Consider the following 21,728-nt stretch of genomic DNA (forward strand, 5'->3'; position numbering starts at 1 on the left):
GAGGATTATAGCCAGCCCTATGTCCTGCTTCCAGTTAGATTTCTTTTAATCTTTCTTTTGTAATTTTTAATGTTTGCCTCAGTAGTTGCCATTGCTTTGCCTTAGCTTCTAAATGCTCATTTTTTGTACTTTTTAATGTAAATAATAGTAATAGCATTTATTGAACACTTACTATGCATCAGACACAATTACTTGTGTTTTACATGATAGCTCATAATCTTCACAGCCATGCTCTGATAGAAGTAGCATTATTATCCTGTTTTACAGATGAAGAAACTGATAGAGGCTAAGTAATTACTATTAATTAGTGGGAAAATGGTGAAGCTAGGATATAATGTGGGCAGTTTGGCTCTATAAACCATGTGGGTAACTTCTGTTGAAATGACTTCTGCTGGGCCCTTTGGTCACCTCTGGTTGGCTCTGTTCATCCAGCTCTCTTCTCATCCATGATCACTTCTCCTAGCAGAAGGGGATCATTCAGTATTATGCTATCTCACCACCTTTGCCAGTGTGGACCTTCATCTTTTGCCTGACTGCATGTTAGAACTATAATGCTATATGTGGTATACTCTGAAAATGGTCAAAATAGCTACTGAGTCTTCCGAAATACCAACTGTAAAAAAATCTCAGCATAAAAGAATTTGATTATTAATTAAAAAAAAAACCTCTCTTGATGGAATAAAAACAAGGAACCAGAACAAAAATGCATTTGAAAATAGGATTATTTCTATTCTTCTCTGACAAAGCCTAAATGTAGAAAGAAATGTATTTAAAGCAGTCTGAAAAAACGAAAGAAAGAAAGAAAGAAAGAAAGAAAGAAAGAAAAGAAAGAAAGAAAGAAAGAAAGAAAGAAAGAAAGAAAGAAAGAAAGAAAGAAAGAAAGAGAAAGAAAGCAGTCTGGGATGAATTATATGAAAATGTAGCTCACCAGTACCTGCATTGTGTAGAAATGGAGGCTAAAACTGTGGACATCAGTATGGTCACTGTGAAATATGGAAATGTGGAAAGAATATTCCAAGGACACAGAACTGTGCAGAAGTTTGTTCCACATGGTATGGAGAAAAAGAGGCTTCTACAAAAGAGACTGGAAAACAGTTTTCAGAAATAGAGGAGGAATATTAAGGGAGCTTTGAAGGGAGAGAGGGATCTAAAGAATTTAAGGAAGCAAGTGGCCAATTGTGGGAAATAGGCCATTATAAAGAGAGGGATAGATTTTCCAGTGAAGACCCATTGGTGGCCATAATAAGAGTGGGGCCTTTGGGGTGGTAGAGTGGAAGCCATGTCACGGTGGCTAGAGGGGTAAATGTAAGAGACAAGGAAGGGGAGAAAATAACCACAGCAATTCTTTTAGAAAAGATGGCAGTGAACACAAGAGCAAGAAAGCCTGTGGTCAACTGGGGAGGCAGTGTGTCTTGAGGTGGCAGGGGTACTTTTTTGTTTTTATAGGATTAGGGGAAAGAGCCAAAGACGGTGGCTGAGAAGGAGAGAAGAGGGATGATGGCAAAGCCCGAGCTCTGAAGACATGGGAGAGGAAGAGGCCTGAGCACAAGTGGAGGGTTAGTGGGGAAGGGGTGGACTGTTAGTGCCACATGGTTGCCATCATCTGTGGGGAGAGCGTGAAGTCAGGACATGCCTTCCTGAACTGGAAAGGCAGGCCACCAGAAAGAAGGCCTAAAGTGCAGAAAAATACTACGCCTCTGAAAATCGCACTTCAGGGTGTGTCTGCTTTCACCGCCAGCTTTGTGTCTACACATGGTTGCTGTTTCGTTGTGTGCCTATTGAGATGCCTGCCTAAATTTTGGAAAGCTTTGTGAGGAATCGTGAATTTCAGGATGGTTGTTTGGATGACTGGCTTAATTGTTTCTTTTGGAAACGTAATGAGACCTTAGTTGTTTAAAGTCTCTAACTTCAAAAGGTGCTGGGGATTTTCATTCTTTTATTCTCTGTGGCTCATTACCATTTGAGTCATGTCTGCTTGTTCACCCAACTGGCTCCAGCTTTGTGGAGTAAGGGCCAAAGCCTTTTAGTCCTGAACAATATCTAGGGTGGTCAGAGATCCTCATGGCTCAGTGTAGAAATAATGCATGGTTATTATGAATCCCATGCATGTTCAAGCTATTTTGCATGGCAGAATGACAAAAGTGACTGGCGCAGGCTGGGATGTGTAGGATCGTCTTGCGTCATCTTGACTCTCTAGTTTGCGAAGCTAAGCTTCAGTGTCAGCCCTTGGCTGTGGACTCTTTTGGAGGAGGAAAGACCAAAGAGAGGCCAAATAACTTACTGGGACAAGCTGGGCTCTCCTCCTTTCTAATCCCAGCTCATCTCCCTCTTCGGGTCTCTTTAGTTGCCATATCTTGATCTGCTGAGCTTAAAATCAGGAGGGGAATGAAGATGGTGAGGGAAGAAGGGCCATATACACACATGGAAAACAGGTTGGAGAAAAAGATAAAAACATTCAGCATCATTTTAGTGCTTGCAAACTGACTTGACTTGGCTTTGGCATTATCTCACATGATTACCTGTGTTCTACATGTTAAGAAAGTGAACCCCAGAGATATGAAATGATTTATTTGTCCAGAGCCCCAGTTAATAAATATCAGAACTGGAGCTTAAAACTAGGTCTTCTGGTTCCAAATCCATTGTCCTTCATGCAGAAGGCTGAGACATCAGCCACTACCCATCCTATTAATCTATTAGAATTATTTTTCTTGTAACTATACTACGATTGCATCCCTAGGCTGGTAATAATGGGTCTTTCTAGGAAGGTGAGTGCCATATAAATATTAACTGCTACTATTATTCTTTTTATTATTGCCACTAAAATTGTGGTTACATAGGGGAATTCATTTTATTCAGTTCAGTAAGTGCCCAGTATCTTTGGTAAATAAAATATTGTCCATATCCTCAGGAAGCAGAGAAAGCAATGATGGGAATATATAGGTGAAATATCATGTGATAGAATCTGTAATGGATGTGTACCTAAAATATACATATAAAGCCATTGTTCTTGAATGTTAGCATGCATCAGAATCATCAGGTTCACTTGTGAAAATAAAGATTGCTGGGCTCTGCCGTCAGAGTTCCTAGGATGGGGCTCAAGAATGTGAATTTCTAATAAGTTCCTAGATAGGGTTGATGCCATTGGTCCAGACACCACACTTTGAAAGCTGGAATTACTTCCATCTGGGAGGGTGGGAGAAAATTTTGTAAAAGTGACTCCCAGACAAAGCTTGAAGAATTAAAAAGGGTTTGCCTAGTGAAATTGGTGGAATGGCATTCCAAGTAGATAGAATATCATGCATAAAGGTATAGACAGGTAGAACAATAGATCAGAGATCCATAAGAAATTTCACTTTGCCATAATCACAAGAGAAGTGGACGGTGCTAAGACAGAAGCCTGAGCTCATGGAGGGTTTCACATGCCATGCTAAGGCTTTGCCCTGTAGCCCATGCAGAGCCCCTGAAGGATATGAAACAGAGAAGCAGCTTAGTCAAATTTGCATTTTAGAAAGCTAATTAATTCTAGTGCAAGTATGGAAGCATGGAGGAAATACCTAAATATGAAAAAGCTACTTTGAACATCTATAATATGCCCAGGGATTAATCAGACATGTGCTTGTCTTGATATTTCAGTCAAGTAGTTAATAAGACCCTGTGTGCCATGCTCACATGCAAGTCCAAGTCACCGTCCTTTCTCTCTGGCACTTTTGGGAGCCAATATAACACTTAGGAAACAACAGCCCATAAAGCAAGGCAGTATTTTACCAAGGGCAAGGAAGAGTCTTTTAGGGCTAAAGCAGTTAGCCAAGGTTTCATGCAGAAAGCAGAGTGCAAGCTGGCCTTGCAGAATGCTGGCTTTTCCCTGGCCAGAGGAAGGCTTTGCAGGCAAAGAGGACCCTAGAGTAGAGAGGTACAGAAGGTGGCAGTAAACTTCTAATGCACCCAGATATTGAAGAAACAGAGACAGCTGGTCAACCCGTGGCTTTTCCTAGGACATGATAGAGGAATGGAAATGAAGTTCAGTTCACAAAGCCTAGTTCTATGGGAATAACCTCTGCAAGGTTTTCTTTAAAAAAAGAAAAAAAAAATAAATTAAGCAACAGAGAGCTAGGAAATGTAGTGCTTTTCAGCCATCTGCAAGCCCCCTCTCTCTTATCATCAAGGATAATATCATCAAGGATAATAATAGGTATCAGGGGAACAGAATACAAAGGCAGGGAGTAGGGGCAAGAGACAGGGAAATACATTGGGCTTTGGTTCTGATAGGGCCAGAATGACAGTGGTTGTTGCCCAGGGAGTTGGCCATTGTCCGGGGAATGAGGTGGGTTGGCAATCAGACAGCTCCTTATAAAAGGCCATCTGTCCTTTGCACTCAGATGAGGGCCTGGGAAGCCCTCCCTTTCAGCTCCCCGATGGTAGTACAATGAGCTCGTGCAAGGGAGACTTCCTGGGTCATTTGCTTATTCAAGAATGTGCACCTATGAAAATGCTTTTGCATATTAGTGTTGCAAGTTGTGTGTTTCCTCTGCTCCTCTTCCCATCATGACCTAACTGTACAACATTCTCTTAAGCTCTATCTTCTATCCAAAGAGCAGTATTGGTGCTTACTGAAACAAATACACAAACTAATGTTTTCCTTGTGTCTTTATAAAGGATGGTGGATTTGTTCACAGTGTAGGTTGGAGTCTTTGCTGAACTGGCCATTCCATATACCCTTACAGTTATCCAAAACTGATTTTCTGGCCAACACGTCATCCTTTTCTGAGATTGCTGTACTTGCGATTTTCATTACCAGGAGCAGCATATGACTTTTTCTTCAAGGTCATTATTCCCAAAGGCTTAAGATGTATGCCTTCACAGATGTGACTTTCTGTATGCCAGAGGTGGACACGCAAAGCTGCGGCGTGGGATGTAGGCTGAGGCAGTGGGTGGGCCTCAGCGAGGCTAGTCCTCTGCCTGTAGCTCAGTACCCACCCCAACCAGGCAAATTTAAACCCTATTACATTAAGAATTGCTGCACTCTTCAGACCTTTGAGATCACATAGGAAGAGCTGAAGATATAGCTAATAATTCAGAGATCCTGACATGCCTGACTTTGGGGTGAGAGGTAGCAGTTAGAATGCATGCGGCTGAAAATACAGAAAGCAGCACACCCAGTTCAATCAAATGTATATCATTAAGCCAAGTGAGCAACCTTATTGAATTTATCATTAACTATATTTAAACACAATCCATCTTAAATTCCCCATTTCTAAAATTTTGTCTTGGAGATAAAACAGGAGAGGGGGTGAGACTGCCAAAGGGTGCTTTTCTTGGGCACATGGCAGCTGAAACAAAAGCCCCAATTTTAATTGAATTATAAACTGTGTAATTATTTAACCTGTACCAGCTGGTCTCAAGAAGCTACCAGATTCCTTAGAGACCTTGTACTTGGCGAAGAACATAAGGTACCTTATTGGTAACAAGAAAAATGCCTTCTGTACCTGTGTTACCCCCATCCCCCAAAGAACGTACTGTTAAAGGGGAAGAATGCTTAAAGTTCAGTTTTGGTTTAAGAGCCAGTCCTCCCTCCTTCTGAGTATGTGAGGGGATTGACTAAAGCACCTGTGGCCTCTAAGGAATGGCCACCATAAACAGGATGTTATTGCATCAGACAGGTAAGAGTAATTTCTCTAATTAGTCATTTGAGATTTCATTTTTCACTTGGAAGAACTGGAAATTTAATTTGTTTGTGACATGCAATTGGCAAACTGACAGTAGCTACAATTGCCCCTCCCTCTGTCTTGCTGTCCTGACATCATGTGAAAAGCACTGGGGGGGGGGGGGGTGGTCTCGATGTAGACACTTCACTTCATCTATCAACATCAAGCTAACTAAAGTACCTTCCTATTGACAAATGTTCGCCAATTACACATTCCTCACTTGTAATGCTAGAATAATCCTAATGAGTTTCCCATGATCATTTTTCTTTCAGATTAAAGGTTTCTTCTCAATCCTCCCAAATTTTGCAGCAGTGAGGTCATTCATAGTATATTTTCATTTCCATAAGAACCTTGTTCCTAATGGTACAGAGCAAAATAATTTTAGGGAGCTATATTTTATGAATTAATGTATGATCAAAGATGGTCTGTTTGATTAAAGAAATAGTTCATCCCATCTATTTTTGTTCTAAAACATCCTTTTCTAAAAGGAAGATTGAGTGGCATCAAACATAGTCCCCATACATCATACCTATTGATTTCACATTTGTTTTCACTCTTCTGGTTTTATGCCCCCCTCGTGTTGTAATTTGTTATCCTGGGAGCTGGCCCCTGAGTCGCTACTGGGTTGGTGCTGGGAGGTGATTTCAGTTCAGACTACTCTGTACATGAAACAGTTGAGCTTTCAGACACAGAACCACGCTCCTCTTGCTTTTTATAACGTTCCCCCCTCCACCCCCGGTATTTCCCATGGAGCTCACAGATGCCACAGAGTAAAATCTCTGACAAGTGGCAACGTGAGAGATGTTGGTAAGGTCCAGCCAGCATGGCCACAGGTAAGGCTCCTGGCAGCCCTGGGTGCTGCAGGAAGCTAAGGCCTTTACCCTTGGCTCTTAACACCTGGACTCAAAATGCAAAGATTATAGACACCTTCTGGAAATCCCTGAGGCCACAAAATTCTTCCATCTTCTACAGACAAGTAGCAAAAGTAACAGGAGATAGAATGCCTGCTCGGCTCCCACCTTCCATGTGAAAAGCAGGACCATATAGCCCCTCTTAATGCATATCTGCTTAGATGCTTCTAGGCAGAGCTTGGGATGCCCCTGAGTCACCAAGCAGCCCATCTGGGATAAAATCAGACGGACTTTCTGGATACACGCATGTTGTACTCAAGTATCACTTCCCATGTTGTGCTTTTTCTGGCCAATTTGAATGAATGTCATACTCTTGTTTTAAACTCTTGCTTTCTTCCCTTTCTGCTCTGGCTGCCCATCCAGTACTCAGTCACATCACTGAAGACCATCCCTGAACTGTGCCGAAGATGTGATTCACAAAGTGAAGACAGATCAGGTGAGTCTCTCACCTCCTCCCTCTCCTGCTCCTGACTCTCAGAGCCTGGAGGGCTCCAGGAAGCTGTTTCCCCTCACCCTGCCTGTTCCTGCCTCCTGCCTTGTGAGGCTTCTCCCTTCATGCCCCTACACACACACACACACACACACACACACACACATACCCTCTGCAAACAGATGTTAGGTCATCCTCCAAAGGCTAACGGGACAGGGAGGCTCTAGTAAGGACTCGGCTGTATACAAATAAATGTAGCCCGTCATTTCAACAGCTCCAAACCACAGTAGACGCAGCAATTTACTAAAAACCCGAGAAACCATTGGTGACAAAACATAATGATGCAGGCGCCAATGAAAAAATGTTGGATGCATTCACTACCCATATGGCAAGGACCAGCTTGGGATGGTGCTTCGCCAGAGTCTGAAACCCTATCAGGGATGCGACATGATAGGATCTGCAAGAAGGCATACTGTAACAGTTAAGATTAAAGCGAAGCTTTGGAGTTTAATAGTGTAAACTAAACAGAGAATTATGGCATATAGATGAAAACCAGCTGGTTGACCTTTCTCCTTGCACACGCCCCCACCCCTAGGAAAAAAAAAAGGACATTCAGGGTTGTTTTTCCCTCTGTAAATCAAATTAAGCCTCCCTCCTTTTCTCTCTGTGATGGGCGAAAATGAAAATTAAAAAGGATGTCGATGGGGACGATACCGTGGCATTGAACTATGAAAGGATGTTCATTGTTTTTCGAAGTAATTGCTGTAAGGCATCACCATTAATTGTGCCAAAGCTGGAGCTCCTCTGATAATAGCTTGAATCCTGAGAACCATAGGCTATGGAAGGCCCAAGATAATCCTGAGATTGTATGTATCATGTTTCAGAATAAATAGATGGCCCTTACCTGGACAGCTACTAGAGTATTCTAGTAGCTTTCTCACTGAAAGGACTTGCACAAAACTAATTTACTTGTCTCCTGGAAATCTCATTTACTTTGACATTTTGCTCAGATGAGATGGAGCAAACAGTCTTTCAAGGTTTATTTATCTCTGTTTTGTTGTTGTTGTTTTGAGTAAAAGTAATGTTTCAATGTTTGGGTCAGAAACACAGAGGATAGTTCTAAGTTCCCATAAAAGTTCTCACTTACCTTTAGTTTTGGGAGGTTTTTTTTTGTTTTTGTTTTTTTTTTAATTTCAAACACAGTCAGGTTTCTGTCAGATTTAATAGAGGCTTTGGCCACAAGGCTTTAGGGATATGCCTCCTTACAAGGCATCCTCAGGTTCCAGGCTGGATTGCTGACTGGTGCACCAGGGCCATGACTTGGGTTCATGTTAGGGTTCAGTTATTTATCAGCTATAAGCCTAGAGCCTGAGACTGATCAGCTACAAAATAAAGAAGAAAAAAAATCTTTAAAAAAAGGTGGGGAAGGGGGGCACCTGGATGGCTGAGTGGTTGAGCATCTGTCTTGGCTCAGGTCATGATCCCAGGGTCCTGGGATGGAGTCCCGCATCCGGCTCCCTGAATGGAGCCTGCTTCTCCCTCTGCTTAGGTCTCTGCCTCTCCCTCTGTGTCTCTCATGAATAAATAAATAAATAATCTTTTAAAAAAGCAAGAAGTTTTTGCTTCTTGCCAACTGTTAGGATCAAAATTAGGTGACATGTCTGAAGTTACTTTGTAGATATACAGGATTTTCTTCTTTAATTAGAGCTGGGGAGTAAAGAGAAGAAATCCTAGCAATCACGTGTTCAGTGCTCAGTGTGTGAGGTCCTATTATAATCCCTTTACTCACATTAACTTAATCTTAAAATCCCCATGAGCTGGGTACTTATGATGTTTATATTATAGGTAGGGAAACTGAGACAGCAGAGAAGTTAAATATCTTGACTAGAGTCACACAGCAATTAAGTTGCAGAGCTGGGATCCCCCCCACAGCAAGTCTGCCTCTGTCTGGAGTGGGTTCTCTTGTCCACTACATATACATATACTTCTCTTCAGACAGCTTGATTGAACAGCATTCATTTAATTTTAGGATATTATCCTTTTAAAACTTAAAAAAAAATCAGCATTTTCCCTCATTGATGAAGTAGTTAATTTCTCTTCTCAGTTCAGTAGCAGTTCTTGCTAACCAAGGTAAGTGAATTAATGAAAGCTGTTAAAAATAATTTTTCCTGAGGCTGGTTCATCCCGTTTTCTCCAGGTCGTGACTCCTCACCACTTGCACAATAGGTGATGTTGGACATCTCTTCTCTGGTTGAGGAGGAGGCCAGTTTCAAGTTTAGAAGCCTTTAAACTTCACCCAGAGCTAAGACCCAGTGCTCAAGGTCATTGGCAATAATTAGACCTGACAGGAAATGGGTGCATGTGGGCAAGACTAGGGCCTCTTAATGGAATCACGTGTGTACCTCCAGTGGAATCACATGTACACCTTGTTTGAAGACTATCAAACTAATAGAGCAAGAGTAATCCTAAAAAAAAAAGAACACGTAGAAAAATCCATCTCTCCATAGCATCACTGGAGATGATCTGTGAGCTCCTTTGAAAGAAATCTCAACATAGTGAAGATTTTTCACAGCTAGTTTCTGAGAGAATTGAGCCATTACCAACTAATTCCAAGGGCACCCAGCTGTAGAAATACCCTTTGCCCCCTTTTCGTCTTCCTGTGTCAGCCACCTAGAAGGAGCTTGCACCAGGAGGGCTTGCAGATTTTCATTTTTATGGTAATCTTTTCAAACAGATGGCAGCAGAAAGCACACTGGCCTCTGAGAAGAGTCCACACCTTCTTTTGGATGGGGCACCCTCTGGAAAAACTTTCCGCTCAACCTCCTGTCAGTTAGAATATAATCTACCAGATAAAGGCTCTTTGTCTTTCTCAAGTTTATTAAGCAATTTCCATTTTGTGTAGGTTGTCACATGTAACCATCCATCCTTGAATTAACAAGCCCTTGATCAGATGTTCTCAGGCCCATTTGTTCTTTTATTTATTCCTCCAGCAGATAACTGAATATTCCCCATCATAGGCACTCAGGACGAGGTAACAAATAAGACGTAGATAAGGCACCCGTTCTCAAGATGTTTATGCTCTAGGCGGTGACCAAAAAAAGGCAAACAAACAAATAAATAAACCAGATCATTTCACACAGTGATAAGAAGTGACTCAAAGCAATATGATAGAGTAACTTCGAGGATTTGGAGGAGGGCACTTGTAGGTGTCTGGAAATGTTAGAAGGACCCAGCCAGTGACAACCAGTAAAGATCTTTGAAGGCAGAGAAAGTAGCAAGTACAAAGACCCTGAGCCAGGAATGAGCTTAGCCTGCATGAGGAAGAAAAAGAACAACCAATCTGCAATCGGGTGATCAAAATGAACGTAATGTCTGGGAGAAGGTCAGGGTCAGAGTCTGTATGGCCCTGTCAGTCATGTATGCGGGCATGGGTTTTATGCTAAATGCTGTGAAAAGCACTGCCCGCAAGATTTCAATTTGTCTAAAATCTTACTACTTGGAGCCTCGGGGTGCAAAATCATTAACTCACAACAGAAGAGGGACCCAAAAATCATCTAGTCAGAGAGCGCGAGAGAGCATGTGGGAGTACAAATATTACAGCAAATGGGTAAAGTGTTGATGAATAAAGGATAAGATATATACAGGCGCTCTTTGTGCTGGTTTTATTTTTTAACACTTATAAGTTTACTTACAAATGGAAATAATTATTATAAATAAGTTTTTTAAAAGGAAAAAAAAAAACACTTACTTAAAGTCCATCAGATCTTCAGAGGGGATCCTTATTATCCTGCCTGCACTTCACAGCTCCAGTGACAGAGAGTTCGCAGTGTCAGGAGGCTACCCACCGTAATGACTCATTTTTTCATTCAGTTGAAATCAGTGTTCTTCAAATTATCATCCCTCATCCCTGGTTCTTCCTTTGGATCCATAGTGATGGGCAACCTGTCCTGGACAAGGTGCCACTAAGTATTTAAAGATGACCTTTGTCTCATCTTCTCCAGGTTGACATTTCCCTCCATGGTTTTAAGTCTATCCTGCTCATCCTTGCTCTCTCGTGGATGACTACAAATGACCAGCATCCTTCTTAACATGGAGCTCTCAGAACTGAACCCAAGGTGGCTCCCCGTGTGGTCTGAGGAGAGCCTGCCAGCCCCTCATGTCAGCATCCAGGACTCCCCACCTACCTGTCCTGCCTTCCCAAGGTTGCTCCAGAGACAACACTCATACTTGTCCTCTCTGCCTGTTTCTCAAGTGTTCTGAGAGGAGCAGGAATGTCAGAGGAGCCTGTTGGTGGCTTTGGAAGCCCCTCTGTGAGACTTATGGCTCGGAGTTCACCCCTCTTTCTCCCTAGACCCAGGGTCACCCCCATGGTAGGGTCTGAGAAAGGCAAATGGCAGTGTCCTCAGATTCCTGGGGCAGCCTCCCACTACCTTCCACTAGTTGTGCAATGCACACAAGCATGCCCTAGAGGTGCTTTCCTTTAGCTGAAGGCTTTGACTCCTATCGAAATCTGCACTTTCAGATTTCTGAAAGGAATAATATTTGACAGGAATAATATTTTCAACTATCCTCTGTGAATCACAGTGCACAATGACTGAGCTTCAAATTTCTGTAAAAAAAGTTTCGAAAAAAACATGTGAAAATATTACAGATACCACAAGAAGGTAAGAGGGAGGTGAAGAGCTAGAAATAGGACCTTTGAGAACAGACTTGGCCTCTCTTCGGAGCTGCTCTTGAGATTCCTAGGTGTTCAGTATTCCAAGTCCTCCATAAACAGCTTATTTGTCCTCAGAATAATTCTCTGAGGGAGGACCATTATTATACCCAATTTCTTGATGAGGAAACCAAGACTCCTAGAGGATAGTTTGCCCAAAGTTCTGGAGCTGGCAAATCTAAAACCAGCTGTGCTGACTCCAGAGCCCTATGAAGTTGAGTCAACTGAGTAATTATCGTCTGAGGAGTCACATGTGGCTACTAGGGTGAAGCAAGGATTAGCAGCAAGGAAGTCATGTGTGAAAAACTTGTCCTTCTAAAAGGAAGTTATTTGCGAAACATTTGCACATTTTCTCTGCTTAATCCCCACTGTTCTCGAGTAGAAGGGGATGGCACAAGGCAGTGGGTGTTAACTCTGCCCTCCAGTTTTCTCCAACAAGGACTAAAATATGTCGACATATGGTATTCAAATCAGACATACTCAGTTTCATTGACTTTGAGTTTTCTTTTATTAATTGAACATTCAAATACATGTTTGTTTCAATTCATGGTGCTTTAAGTGTCTTGTGATTCTCTCGAAACATGTATCTGCTAAGCTCATTGGATCATTTTCTCATGGAAGAAGGCAGATAAATGTTAATGCAGTTCTGGGTCCAAGAGCAAGACACAATGAGGATTGAAAACTCAGTTATATGACAGTAATAAATGGCCCCGGGATGGGTTGAGAAGAGATTCTGAAAGAATTTTCATACCTACATAACCTGGACTATAATTTGCCTGATAGTGAGTAAAGGAGAGCCATTCTTTTTAAACTTCATATCTGATACCTATCTGGTAAAAAAAAAAAAAAAAAAAGGCATTTTGGTTGTAGACTTAAAAGCCTTGCAGATTTGCTATATTTTCAGCCCCTCTGAGTGCAGATTTTGTGACAAACTCTGAACCTCTGAAAATATGTGGTTTTCTAAGATTTTTAAGGCATTCAGCCAACACCAAAAATAGTAAATAGACATGAAATTTATCCCCTTGACCCTTCTGTAACATAGCAGATGATGCTAAATATGTAAACCCCCTATTCTCCATTTTATTAAGGTTTAATGCTAAAAGCTTGCAAGCGAAGGTCGATGGGGTGGTTTAAATTGTAAAGCCTGCTGATGACTCCATCTCACATGACCAAAATGGACTCCAAAGAACAGGGCAACGCATTTCAAAGATCTCGCTTAAAAAAACACAAACACTTCAACCCAGCACAGCAAAGAATCCAACACCTCTGACAAAACCCTCAGTTTATCTCACCACAGTGAAAATGTACATACAAGCAAAGCATCTAGATGAGAATGCTATCAAGTGAAACACTTATTTTTATTTCTCTTTAACAAAATTATGCTTCCCAAGGTGATAACCATCCATTATAAAAAATGAAAAGTAAAAACTACAGCTAATCCTGTTGTCAAAACAAAATGTGACTATATTTCTTTTTAGCATTTCTTTCCTCGAGGCCTAGTTTTTGTTAGAGTTATAATCATCATGCAGGGAAAGTTTGCTGCTCTTTTCTGCGGCTATAGCATGCGTGTAGCTATTGTGTCAAATAAAGCCCAGGACTTAACCTGTGAAGGTAGACCTGTCCCCTCTGTCCGGAGGGAGAGACCATCTCTGGCCTTTAATCCATTAACATGTAGCTTCTGTTTCTGAGAGACAGGGCATAAGTTAGTGTGAGGCAAGATAGGAGCAGAGGAGGTGATAGTATAGTTAAAAGGAATACTCTGGTCGTGTTGCGAGTAATAAAGGTGCTAGAAGGAGCAGAACTTAAATACATCACACCCTTGGCTCTTCATCTCTTCATTTGAACATGTCTTGGCTTAGCTGGATCTACAAGCACCACAGCTCCCTGGTTTTCTAAAACTTTATAAGTATTGTGGAAATAGGAAAGAAATGAGACAATATCAAAGGGAGAGGAACCTTAGGGGGAGGAGACCCAGTCTCCTCTCCCCTGATTTAGTTCATTTTTAATGGGCTCTGAGAAACATGTCTCGCACCCTCAAAATTGAAACAGAGATCTTGGTAGAAGTAACTTCAGGAGTGTCTGCAGGAAGAAAGGATGAAACTTTGGAAGCAGGGATAAGCATCATTTGGGGGGGGGGGCGGAGGGAAAGACATGAAACCAAGGGATGAGGAAAAAAGTGATACAGAAGCCAAATGCCCTTGTACCTTGCGTGGCCTCCAAAGTTCATTCCTGTCATAAGAGAGAATGGTTTCCCTGTCCCGGCTACCTCCGTTGCCCTAATTCCTCCCTTAAACAAATAAAAGTCACAAAAGAAATTCAAGTCATAGAAACAACTCTAGAATCTCATTGTTGAAGGATCCTTGGAGAGAGTAAAGAGGCATCTACAAAAGTCCAGATCCTTCTAGGGTGCAATCACCATCCACATGGGAACTTGTTGGAGAGGCAGGCTCTCAGACCCCCTGATCAGAATCTGCATTTTTTAACAAGCTTTCCAAGTGATGTGTGCATATTCAAGTTTGAGGAGCAATGAGTTAGGATGCCTTGGTAATGGATGCTAATCCAGGGTCCATGATGAGTGTCACTCCATGCTCAAAACTGAGCAGTAGATCCTTGAGGTGGTTTTCCAGACACAATGGGAAACTCCCTGCTGTGGCCTTCGGGTCCTGAGTCATCATATCCTGATCCAGCAAGCTTCCTCGCATGCCCTTCTCCCCCCACTCTGTCTGCACATCACAGAACCTTCTTCAGTTCTTCCAGCGTGTGTGTTTTTCATGTTACATTTCCTGCTTCCGCCTCCGGGGTCACCTCTCCAGGGCCCCGTTACCCGACTCCTAGACCACCATGTTCCAACAGAAATATAATGCAGGCCACTTACATAATTTAAATTTGTTCCAATAACCACATTTTAAAACTATAAACAGATGAGATTAATTTAATATCTTTAATTTAACCCAATAAATCAAAATGTTATTTCAGCATGGACCACTGGCCACATTTTAACTGCTTAGTAGCCACAGGTGTCTAGTGGCTCCCTTTTGGGACAATTTGAGCCTAGATTATATTAGCACTGCTCTCCCAACTTACTCTATGATTTCCTAGCTCCCTATAGTTTCCTCCTTTTTAAATATCTGTGTTTCAAAAAATTATTAACAATATGATGCTAGTTTAATGTCAGTTTTCTCTAGAAGACTAAATGCATTTTCTCTTGTTTATTAGGGAATCCCCAGTGCCTGGCACTGAAGCCATGTGTATATCTGAGATATGGGTGGGCAAGTGAATGCGTGAAGAGGCAAAAGAAACCCTCCCTTCTTTGGGTTCTGTACCATAACTGAGGTATGGGCCAGCTCATCATTTGCTTCTCTTCATTTGGTGTGACACCTTAATCCTTCAGCCTCCTCTTTTATCTGAACTATCAGTATCTTTCTCTCTATAGGGTCATTTCCCTCATCATACAAACACTTTTCTGATCACCTCCTGTCTTAAAAAGCAAACAAACAGGGGGTGCCTGGATGACTTAGTTAAGGATCAGACTCTTGATTTCAGCTCAGGTCATGATCTCAGGATTGTAAGATCGAACCCCACGTAGGGCTCCACACTGGGCAAGGATCTTGTTTATCGTTCTTTTTCTCCTACCCCTGCAGGCATCCTCTCTCTCTCTCTCTCTCAAAAAAAAAAAAAAAAAAAAAAGGCAAATAAGCAGTACCCCCCTTTCGTGGCTCCCACTCTGGTTCTCTGTTCCTTTCTCTCCCCACTTTTTCTCACCCCCTTCCAAATACAACCAACTTGCTTTAAAGAGTTAAGGAAACCCCCATCTCCAGCCCTCTTTTGGTCCTTCACTTGAAGTATCTCCAATATGACCTCTACCTCCCTAGGGAAGGCCATGACTTCCACATTGTCACGTCTGTTTACATGGATACACGCCTCTTTGTTGGCCCCTACAAATTATTTGAGACTATTGGCTTCTCCTTTCTGGAAACATTCTCCTTTCTTGGCTTTGTGATACCACTTCTCTCCTTCTTTTTCTCCCAACACTCTGAAATCTCCTTATCTCTTTGCGAGTCCTCCTTCTCTACTTGAACTTTAAATATACAAGTGGGTTCTGTATTCAGTAGGACCCTCTGTCCTCTCAGTCTCCAAGTCTCTCTGGGTTGGGGGCTCATCCACTATAATGGCTTCAAAAGTCACTTAACATGCTTGCCTGGGCTTCTAGCCATGCCCTTACTTGCCAACGGTATGTCTTATGTTGGATGTCTCATGGAATCTAAAGAGGAACCTTCGAATGCCATTCCCCAACTTCCTCCTCAGATGCTCCCTCAGTACTGGGGATTCAGTTTACAGATACACCCGCTCAGTAACTGTGGCCAGAATCCTTCCTCTTCCTCACATTCCACACCAGCCTGTCACCAGATCCTGAGTCATCTGTGTTCAAAATATATGCCCATCTATCCCCTTCTTTCCATCTCCTCAGCCACTACCTAGGCCAAGCCACTTTTATGTGTCATTTAGGTTAACAGTATGAACTCGTCTCACCCATTTCTTCACCACCAACCCTTGCCCATCCTGTTTCCCACAGAGTGGACTGAACGTATATTTTAAAATGTGAAGTGGATCATTTCACTTCTCTGTGAAATCCCCCCAGGACACCCTATTTCTGTTAAAATTATTTGTTGTGACCAGGCAACCCCCAAATCGGTTTGGCCCCTGGCAGCCTTCCCCAATATCACCTTAGATAGCTTTCACCCTGGTTCACTCTCCTCTAGATGTAAGACCTATAGAACCTACCAGATTCTTCCTGCTTTAGGCATTTGAAAATATGCTTCCTTCTCCACAGATCTCCACAAAATTATCTCATCTCTTGTATTTTCCCTCAGATTTTCACATAGTTGGCAACTTCTCCTTCCCCTGGTTGTAGCCTAAATGTCACCTCCACGATGAGGCTTCTCAGCTGCTCTCTACTCTAATATGCTATGTGTTCCCTTCAAAGAACCTTTCATTTTGTAATTTCTTATTCATCTGTATACTTGCTTTACTGTCTGGTTCCCTCATTAGGACAGAGATTATGCCTATTTCATTCACCTCTGTACCCCTAGAACCACATACACAGAACCATGTGCAAATGTGTGTTTTGAATGAATGGACCCTATATGAGTATTTTAGCATTCTGTCAATTTGACATTTCTGAACAAGCTTTATTATATTCCTGTATCTCTTGCTTACATGCTGGACTGCTACATTCAACCAGTTGAAGGAATTGTCAGCTGAAAGAACAAGCACTTCTTGGAACAAGAGCTTCCAAGCACTTCTGATCAGCACTCTCTGCTGCTTAATCCAGGGCCACACCACCCTGAATGCACCTGACCTCATCTTGATCTCCAAAAGCTAAGCAGGGTCCAGCCTGCTTAGTACTTGGATAGGAGACCCTTATTGCTTAAAAATCTGTATGGTCCCCATTATTCAGAGAAAATCAAAATATCCTGGCACTCTAGGCATTTCTATTTCACATGATAACTGGTATTCAAAAATGATACTTAAATGCCAACCTTCGTGCTCAGGCCTTGATATGCATTATCTTGAATGTGTGGTCTGTGCTATATCTGCATTTGACAGGGTCGGAGAGGCCTGAAATCTCCCAGCAAGCCATGCTAGAACCCCTATTTTAACAACACTACACAACCCCTACCCCATACCTGACCCCTCCTACCAGCACCCCTTCCCCCCAGGCCCAGTGAACAGGGTCAAGCGGCCTTCCCCCATCCATTTCACTTGGATATGCCCCCTCCAGCTGATAGGCCACTGTGGCCTCTTCTAAGACTTTTGACCCCCCTTCCCACCCCGGAATCTCAAGAGGTCACCTGTTCCTTTCCTCTGGCACTGTGCCCTTACACCCTGTACCGACAACTCCTCGTTTCTCCCTCTAACCAACTTCATGGAAAGAGGTAAAAAAAAAAAAAAAAAATCTTATCAGTGATAAGATGACTCCAAATTTAGGCTAATGCCACTAATGATAAACAAAGTAAGGAAATTCTTCCACTCAACTGTTTCTAAGAAAAGTTGTTAAGAAAAACTATTTTCTTAACTTTGCTCCCACCCAGAAGCTTCTTAGTAAGTGGTTACCAAAACCTAGGCAGGGAGCAGAGATTGGGATTTAGATCCACATGAATCTGAAATAAGTACAACCAGATTTTGCCACTGGTTGCTGGAATTCCACTTACCTATATGTGACCCAAATAGAGAAAATATGGGGGCACCTGGGTGGCTCAGTCAGTTAAGCCTTTGGCACAGGTCATGATCCAAGGATCTTGGGATTGATCCCCACCTCAGGCTCCCTGCTCCTGCTTCTCCCTCTCCCCCTCCCCCCCTTCATGCTTGGGTGCACACATGCACATATGCACTCTCTCGTGCTCTCTGAAATAAATAAAATCTTTAGAAGAAAATATGAGCTGCATGTTTAAGGAATAATTGTAGTTTTAATAAGGCAGTTATGCCCTTCATGAAAGGAAAGCTGGAGTTAGGAAACCTAAGTTTTGGTGGAAGAGTCAGCACGCTATGTGATTTGCAACATAACTCTTAAAACTTACAGAGTTCTCATTTATTTCAAGTGAGAATATGTGAGAACTGCTCATCCATCCTGTAAGAGTCGTTGCATAAACCTCTAATGAAATCACATACAGAAACGATTTGTTGTACTCAATCATAGAAAGCTTTATGCAAATATATGGTATTAGCAATTTTAAAATGTTAAACAGAGTATATTTCAGGAACATTCCAATTAAAAAACATCATTTTGAGAAATTCTTAAAATACGCAGAAGGTTTTTCCCCCATTGTTTATAGCAGTGCTTGTAAAGTGCATACAGAGCTGTACCAGAAGACAGAACAAAGTAGCTCTGCCATTCATTCATCCTGGGGAAAGCTTCTGTCTGCACTCGGCTTTTGTTCCACTGTACCTGCTCTTTCTCTCCGAGGCCTTGTAACTAATAACTGGGGTCCAGGTGGGAGCTCTTGTGAACAGACCCCAGGAGGGCTGTCAAGAGGAAGAGGGGGCCTCAGGCCAACTCTAGGCCTTGCTCCCATTTCTCCTCCCCTCCAGACTTTAAACTCTGTTCCTCTCAAAATGAGACCGTGTTACACTGACTTAACCACTTGGCTTCTCATGGAAAATAGAATCAATTTAACTTTTCACCAGGGAACAGTAGGGAATACTCTTTCTTACACTCTGAAGACACACCCCCTTCTTTTTCCTTCCTTGGGCCTGAAGCTCTATTTTTAATGTAAATACCTCGTTCCATCTTTAGAAATAAAAGAATCAGGCATTGGGGGAGTCACCAGTTGGAGATGGAGAATAGTGAGACAGGGAGCAGAGGGTAAAGAGTAAGGACTTTCCAATCCTCGCCCACCTCCATCTGCCTCCTCTTCTCCCTCACAGAAGAGCAGTAACTTGGTGTTCTTTGTCCTGGACAGTAGATCAATCCAGTAAAACATCGCCACCTTCAGTTAAAACTGGTGTGTGTCTGCACTTTGCAGTAAGCACGCTGAGCTTCCAGATGCCACAGAGAGCAAGCTCTCCCCCGTTTCAGTGCTGCTCTGCTTGCTGAGTGTGGACATGGTCCCTGGACCTGTGTCTCTCCCTACAGTTCAGCGCAACAAGGGAGAGAAGGAAAGAAAGGAGCCTGGAACGTGGGCCTGGAGTGAATACAAGACTTAATGCACTCGAAGGGTTTTGCTCATAGCAGAATGAAGGTCAGCATACTTTCTAGATGACAGAATGACTCTGAAACCATGCACTTTCTTCAGACCCACCAATTGCTATTCTACATAAACTGTGCTTTTGAAGCTCAAAGGTTTAGGGTTGTCAAAATTTTGAGCCTGATTTCATGATGGAATGTGCCTCTTTTTGAAGTATATTTTCTCTCTAGTGTAGTAAGGGCCTGAATATTTCTGTGAGTTTTCACAGAAAAAACAAACAAATAAAAAATGGGTACAGATAGGGCACAAAATTATATGAGCAAGTCTGGACAATTCTGGGCAGAGCTGGAAATAATGAAACACAGATCTGACACTTTCAACAGCTGCTTGACACCAACAGCCACTTAAAGTCAGAACTTTAGAACCAAAGCTGTGAATCTTTTCCAGTAGTATTTAATGTCTTAATGTGAATAAATCAGGTGATATTTTTATAATGAGAAAGTGCTCTGTTTTCCCCCTTCTTATTCATAAAACCCACAGTAAAGGGTTTCTGGCATCAATGAAAGAGATGAACAAGCAATTCCATGGAACATTCCAGAAACGTGCATTCCTCACACATGTTCTTCCCAATATAATGGCCTTGAACAATTCTCCAAATCCAGAGTTAACCAGCTCTTGTTTTGGATCAAGTTACAGTGTAGTCTCCAAGGATGGTGTAGAAGAGCACCCAGTAGGTCATCTACCCTCAGACTCCAGACCCTTCTTCCAACTGTCATGAGATGGTATAAGTTACCTGTCACCATTCTTTATAGACCTGAGATGTTTGCAGTAAGTGGGCCCACTATTTATTGCAAAGTGTAAGTTTATGGTGGGTTAAGGAAACTCATGAGTAGTGCTGACACTCCCGATCTTTCCTAATGTCCCTCCCTTAAATGCAAAAAATAGAAGGAAATGGAATGTTGGAGAACTTAACAGGTATGTCCTTGAAGGTGGCTAGACTCCTGGTAGCTGTAGACATGGAGCATATTGTTATGTACATTTTAAGGCAATTAAAAGTAAAACTGACCATTTTATTTCTCATGAAAAATATAATTCATTTACCTTTTACAGTAAATAGTAGCGAAACACTATTTTATCCTAAAGACATACCCCTTTTCTTTCTCTTTTTGATGTCTACAGCTGATTTTCTAATACAGACACATAACTCCATATATAGAAGTAAAATAAATAGGCATCTGGGGAGCCAGAATTGATATTCAGTCTTAAAAATTGGATCCACCATTGCAACAGCAAACTGTACATTATCTTCCTAAGAAAATACTAATTTATCAGTCCCAAGAGCCAACGAGTTGTTCTGTGTCAGCAATCAGCTTAGCCTCATAATTATAAATTTGTAAGATCTGTTGAAAGACATGGATCCAGAAGAATTATAGTGTTTCATAGTGAGTCACTTAGAATAGAGAGCCCTGTTATTTGTAGACATTCCATATAGTCATAGAAATTTAGAGATGGACCAGGTCTTAGCAATCATATAGCCTAACCCTTTTATTTTACACATGAAAAAATCAAGGCTTGGAACTTATTGTAGGAAATATATGAAAATATTTCGATATGCAGCACATCTAAATGTCTGACTATCTTCAATACGTTACTAACCTGCCTTTGAAATATTCAACGCAATGTGCCCAAAATGGAACGAGTGACTCATTGTTACAAGACTCATATTTATGTATTGTACTTTGCAAATTGAGTCTAACATATTCCTTTCTTCCTTTCCTCCCACCCTCCCCCCTTCATTCATTCGTTAATTAAAAGATAAGCCACTGGGCCCCAATATCTGTGAGATGCTATCCTAGACAGATGGCTGGTTATAAACACAAGGAGTTTCATGAGCAATCTTTGCCTTAGAGGAACTTTCAAGACAGACAATGAGACAGATGCATGTGTGAAGAGTTGCAAAAGAGCTTCACAAATATACAACTCTAGGGATGGGCAAGGATATCTCAATTGTTTGCCGGGAGAGTTGGAGGAAGTGCACCATGGAGGCAACCCCCAAGAGGATGCTCATCAGATGAGTCTTGTCTCAGGCAGAGAAGGCAGTAAGGGCATTGCCAGAGAGGGGAATCTTGCCTAATGGCAAGATGTGGCAATGATGAGTGCTTAAAATGAGAAGATCAATTTGAAAATAAATACAGGCATAGCTCCTTTTATTGTGTTTCATTTTTCTCGTGCTTTTTAAATATTGTATTTTTTTCTTACAAATTGAAGGTTTGTGGTCATGCCGTG

General features: G+C 41.9%; 1 protein-coding gene across 3 annotated transcripts in view; it reads left to right on the top strand.

Moving 5' to 3' along the window:
* The window catches only part of LOC112650533 (synuclein alpha interacting protein), a 74,364-nt gene that overhangs the window by 5,886 nt on the left and 46,750 nt on the right, over positions 1–21,728 (top strand). For all 3 annotated transcript variants that reach the window (XM_035696860.2, XM_035696862.2, XM_049115996.1), the window contains exon 2: positions 6,977–7,049. In XM_035696860.2, coding sequence (XP_035552753.1) covers positions 6,977–7,049 — 73 coding nt within the window. The remainder of the gene's footprint in view (positions 1–6,976; positions 7,050–21,728) is intronic.

The sequence above is a fragment of the Canis lupus genome, chromosome 11 (genome assembly GCF_003254725.2).
Source record: "Canis lupus dingo isolate Sandy chromosome 11, ASM325472v2, whole genome shotgun sequence".
In the NCBI taxonomy this organism is placed as follows: domain Eukaryota; kingdom Metazoa; phylum Chordata; class Mammalia; order Carnivora; family Canidae; genus Canis; species Canis lupus.